This window comes from Cariama cristata, unplaced genomic scaffold (genome assembly GCF_000690535.1).
Source record: "Cariama cristata isolate BGI_N322 unplaced genomic scaffold, ASM69053v1 scaffold31736, whole genome shotgun sequence".
NCBI classification, from domain to species: Eukaryota; Metazoa; Chordata; class Aves; order Cariamiformes; family Cariamidae; genus Cariama; species Cariama cristata.
Window position 1 is genome coordinate 757 of NW_009620930.1, and position 5,037 is coordinate 5,793.

The 5,037-nt window shown below is 54.1% G+C and overlaps 2 protein-coding genes across 2 annotated transcripts in view; one reads left to right on the plus strand and one right to left on the minus strand.

The window, feature by feature from the left end:
* CD74 (CD74 molecule, major histocompatibility complex, class II invariant chain) overlaps positions 1 to 2,375 on the plus strand; it is a 2,730-nt gene extending 355 nt beyond the window's left edge. The window contains exons 2-9 of the mRNA XM_009701779.1: positions 22 to 110; positions 168 to 260; positions 489 to 580; positions 712 to 715; positions 823 to 907; positions 1,521 to 1,709; positions 2,085 to 2,162; positions 2,368 to 2,375. Coding sequence (XP_009700081.1) covers positions 22 to 110; positions 168 to 260; positions 489 to 580; positions 712 to 715; positions 823 to 907; positions 1,521 to 1,709; positions 2,085 to 2,162; positions 2,368 to 2,375 — 638 coding nt within the window. The remainder of the gene's footprint in view (positions 1 to 21; positions 111 to 167; positions 261 to 488; positions 581 to 711; positions 716 to 822; positions 908 to 1,520; positions 1,710 to 2,084; positions 2,163 to 2,367) is intronic.
* A 2,528-nt stretch (positions 2,376 to 4,903) lies between these two features.
* The window catches only part of TCOF1 (Treacher Collins-Franceschetti syndrome 1), a gene marked incomplete at its 5' end in the record, with an annotated part of 20,050 nt that continues 19,916 nt past the window's right edge, over positions 4,904 to 5,037 (minus strand). The window contains one exon of the mRNA XM_009701780.1: positions 4,904 to 4,936. Coding sequence (XP_009700082.1) covers positions 4,904 to 4,936 — 33 coding nt within the window. The remainder of the gene's footprint in view (positions 4,937 to 5,037) is intronic.

Sequence of the window (5,037 nt, forward strand, 5' to 3'; positions counted from 1 at the left end):
ACACCGCTCTTTCCTCGGCAGGTGCCAAACCGGTGAACAAGAGGAAGATGGTCATGGTGAGCACCCCCCTGACCATGGGGGTCCTGTCTCATCTCTCCTCTACAGACATGGTAAGAGATGCCCACCCCTGCTTGGCACTGCCCGCTGCCCTCAGGGCTTGCTGCCAGCCCCCACGCTCACGCTACCCCTTTGCCTTTTCTCTTAAGGACATGGCCCCCCCTAGCAACAAAACTGAGGACCAAGTGAAGCATCTGCTGCTGGTAAGGTCCCCTGCTTCCCTACCACCCCCTCCGTTGACCGTGCTGCAGGAGATGATGGGGCCCTCTGCTTCCAGCTCACTGGGTCTGGGGGCTCTTGGGGTGTTCAGAGCTGGTGGGAGCTCCTGGCCTCCTGTGATGTCCATCTCGCTGATATAAGCAGAACTTCAACACCCCTACCCCCCACCTCATTTTTCGTCCCTCTGTCTCACTGTGGTGGTTGCTCTGCAGCAAACAGACCCCAGGAAGCAGTTCCCGGAGCTGAAGGACAACCTGATGGGCAACCTGAAGAACCTGAAGAAAACCATGACGGCTGCGGACTGGCAGGGGGGGTCTTGCTGCCATCCTACCCTTCCCCTTCCAGGAGCAGCCCACTTTGGGGAGGCACTGGGGTGTCCCTACCTGGAAAAACAAAGTCCTGCTTGAGCCAGGCTTGGGTTACTCCCACCCCAAGGAAGGTGGTGGTGCTCAGGACCTTCCTTGGCCCAACCTGGAGCTCGCAGCACGGCTCCCCCATCGTGCACCCCTCCCTGTGCTGTTAATGTGCTGGTTCCCCTTGTTGCAGGCCTTTGAATCCTGGATGCACAAGTGGCTGCTGTTTGAAATGGCCAAGAAGCCCAAGGAGGACCATAAGATCCCGGCAGAGAAAGGTATTAGGGATGGGGAGGTGCTGGGCTGGGGAGGGTCGGGACTGGCCCTTCGGGAGCAACCACCCCCAGGAGGTGCCAGAACAGTTGCCTTCCCAAAGGCAACTGAACCCTCCGTCCCCTGACCGATCACGGACCTCTTCCTTCCATGGGGACCCTCGGGGTGGTGGCTTTTGGGACACGACAGAGCCACTGCCTGCTGCCAGCAGGGCATTTGGGATGAGCCAGTGTCTGAGAATCCAGAGCACCACACCAAATCCTCAGCCCTCGGCTAGCCCAAGGGCTTTAGAAAGGTCACCGGGATGGGGCCTGTTCACCTTTTAAATTTAATTTAACTGCTTCTGAATAAAAAGCTCCCACCGAGGCTGCCGGGGCGGGGGGCTCACGGTGTCTCCCCTTTGTTTTTATTGCCCTAGTGCAAACTCCAGTGTCTGAGAATCCAGAGCACCACACCAAATCCTCAGCCCTCGGCTAGCCCAAGAGCTTTAGAAAGGTCACCGGGATGGGGCCTGTTCACCTTTTAAATTTAATTTAACTGCTTCTGAATAAAAAGCTCCCACCGAGGCTGCCGGGGCGGGGGGCTCACGGTGTCTCCCCTTTGTTTTTATTGCCCTAGTGCAAACTAAGTGCCAGGCAGAGGCCAATTCTGGGGGTGTCTGGCCGGGTCGCTTCCACCCGCAGTGCGATGAGAACGGTGACTACCTGCCCAAGCAGTGCGATGCCGCCACGGGCTACTGCTGGTGCTCCTACAAAAATGGCACCAAGATTGAGGGCACTGCGACTCGGGAAAAGCTGGACTGCCCCGGTAGGTCACCAGGGAGGGGAAGGAGAGGAACAAGCAGTGTGCATGGATGCTGGCCCCCCCATTTTGCTTGCGATTAAGGAGGAGGAGAGCTGCCAGGGAGAGGAGAGGAGGGTGCCCAGGCTGTAGCGAGCATCCCTCACCCCTCTTTGGTGCTGGCATGTTAAGGCTGGAGTGAACCCTAAAACCCAGAGACCTCCTTGGGTAGCTGCAGCTAGAGCTGAGGCATGCAGTCAAGGTTTTCCATGAGCCCCCCCTTGCCCCCAAGCCCATGGCTCATGGGGTTGCTGCAGCCTCTCCCCTGCTGCCCTCAGAGGGGTTGGGGGCGATGGGGCAGCCCCAGGGGTCCAGAACCCACATCCTGCCCTCCCTCTGCAGATGCTGACGCCACCATCACAGAGCCAGAGGAGATGATCTTCTCCGGGGTGGACATGCCCAAGCTGAGCGCGGAGAAAGGTGAGTCCAAGCATGGTTGGTTGTGGGATGAGGAAGTGGAAAGCCCTGGGGGCTGAGGGAGGTATGGGTCCACCCCCAAGAGCCAGAGCATCACCAAAGCCCTGCTGGGGAGGTGCAGGTCGTGATGGAGACATGGCAAAAGCATGCTGGGCTTTGGGAGGTTCTGGAGCCATCTTACTGACTCCCTCTCCTTCTCCCCCAACAGCCAAGTAGAAGAGGATGCCAGCGGATGCCTGTCCCATCTTCAGCATCCCAGCTCCTGTTTTATTTTTTTTCTCTATTTCACTTCTGCTCTTACACTGCTTTTCCAAGGCGATTAACAGTGGGCACCACTGTGTGTCCCTTCCCCTGCTGCAGGGCATCAGACGGGGCTGAGCTGCCACCAGGACCAGTGCTAGGGACAACGCGTTCCCTCAGAGGGTGGGTAAAGCAGGCTGGAAAATGATTTCAACGATGGCAGTCCCATAAATCCTGTTCCCTTTTGCTCATCGGCATCCCACAGCACCCAGGCAATGGCAGGCGCAGAACTCACCCCTGCTGAAGACCGAGCCACTAATGCTTTCTTACGCTGAATGAACATTAAAAGCAGCAAAACAACCTCCACCAGCTTCTTAACTGACCCCCGTAGATAACGCCCTGTTAGATTACTGGAGTAGAGGGTCTTTACTGCGGAACGCTCAGTTTTGTAGATAGATGTTCACCTCCAGCTTTTGCCTTCAGGCTGGAGAGCAGCCACAGCAGTGGGTAATGGTGGGAGAGGGGCTGACCCAGGAGTCAGAGGGGTTTCTGGTTTTTCTGAATCTGATAGTTCCTTTATAAATTACCTTATTTCAAATAAACTTTTGAGTAAGAAAGCTTTGTAAGCAACTTCAGCAGGGCAGTGCTTGCAAGTTTGCAGCTGTCCTAGGTTGTCCATAAAGGAATCTTAAGAAAAAAGGCAAAAAGAAAAATCTCTGCAAAGACACTTGGACACCTGTGCCCCCACCCAGGATTGTGCATATTCCTTGCCACATTCCCGGCTCATCACTTATCTCCTCCGCACCCCAGGGTCCCCCTGTACCCCAGCACGGCCCAGGAGGCTGAAGTCACCTTTAAGTGAGTCACAGCGTGGGGGGAGAGGAGGAGAGCAGCCCCCTGCACCAGGAGCCATCTCCCTCCTGCACCTGGGTTGTGCAGGTGCGAGGGTGGCAGCCGGAGAACTCTGCCCTCACCAGCACAGCCCGGCACCAGGCTGCACAGCATGGGAGGGAGGAGCACAAGAGGATCCGGTCTTTTTTTTCCCCCTCACCTTCTGCACCCCAGGGCTGGGAGGGAAGTGAGGAAACCAGGCACAAGCCCAGTACAAGGTGCAGGGTAGGCAGCAGGCTGGCTCCATACAGGGTGATGCACACACCTAGTCTCAGTGCCTGCCCCTACACAGCACTTCAGTAACAAAAAACAAAAACAAAAAAAACCAAAACCAAACCAAACCAACACTAGAACATGTAGTTCAAAGCTGAGGAGCAACAGCATCTGCTTGTCCTCAGGGAGCAGGCAGAAAGCAATTAATTTTTCCCCAGGGGTTGAAGCAGTGCGCATGAACCTGGGCAGATGCTGGGCTCTGCTCTCCCACCTGCAACATCCTCCAGAGATGGCTCAGCCCCAGCGCTTGCCGTGCCCTCCTGGCCTGCCCTTAGTCACCTCCCTTCCCTTGAAAGCAGCTGAAGCCAAAAATCTCACCTTTTTTTTTTATTTATTTTGTATTCCATTAAAAAAAACCCACAAAATTTACGCCACCTTGGCTGAGAACAGCTGCTGGACACAGCTGTTCAGTGCAACTCCAGGGACACAATAATCACTGTCATCAGTGTTAGAATAAAAAGTAAACTCAAGAGCTCTCTTCCATAGTAGCAAAAGGACTGACACCACAAATCACAGAAGGGGGGTGGGGGGGAGGGTAAAAGTCTCTCTGAAAAATATAGCTCTGTGATGAGAGAGAGAAGGTTGGGTGTCAACTAGGAGGAAAGCAGTTTATGCAAGCTGGCTCTTCTCTGGTCAAACTGCCTCCTTCAGTTCAGTTCTTGTGCAACAAGCGAGCCATCAGGAGGGGCAATAAACACGTCTGTGGGCCCCAGCAGGGCAGAAGGAGGCAGAAAGTTACGCTGCTCTGCTCTAGAAGTCACAGTTAAAAGAAGTTATAAATTATTATTTAAAAAAAAGTTGCAATTCTCCAGATGAGCTTCCTTTTCCTCTCTTCTGTTTGATCTTCACCCATAAATCCTTAATCACAGGGATGTGGTACCTTTGGGGAGAGGAGTTAAAAAGAGTTAGGGATGGGGAGGCAGGTAACAGCCTTACAGCTGAGCAGAGCAAGGGCAGAGTCATCTGGTCCACTTCCAGGTGGCTACATCATTATCTAATCCACTTTACTTTTCCAAGCTCCCTGTGGTAAGCAGGGACAGACACTGCCAGAGGCTGCTTATCTCTGCTGATGACAGAGGACAGCAAGGTCCAGGCTGGACATCCAGTTCTCAGCAGCTACAGAGTTGAGGTCAAACACATCCAGAGAAGCCAACACACTGCTGCATGACTTTCCTTACACCGCTCGACTCCCTGGCTCTCTAATCTACAGCCAGGCTGACTCAGTGAGCATTTACAGGGCACACTGTCTTCCCAAGACTGGCCCAGGAGAACTGAATTTGGCCACGGTTACCGCTGTTCAGAGGTACCAACTGATAGTCCCCACAGGCCATGTACCTTCTTCACAATCCTTCAGGCTCAGCTGTTTTCTTCTTCTAAAAACAAAAGGGTGAAAAATAAATCAGTATCATCTGCACCACAAACATAAAGGACCCAGCAAAGCCACAAGCCACAGAGGCTTCTTGGCTACCACCTT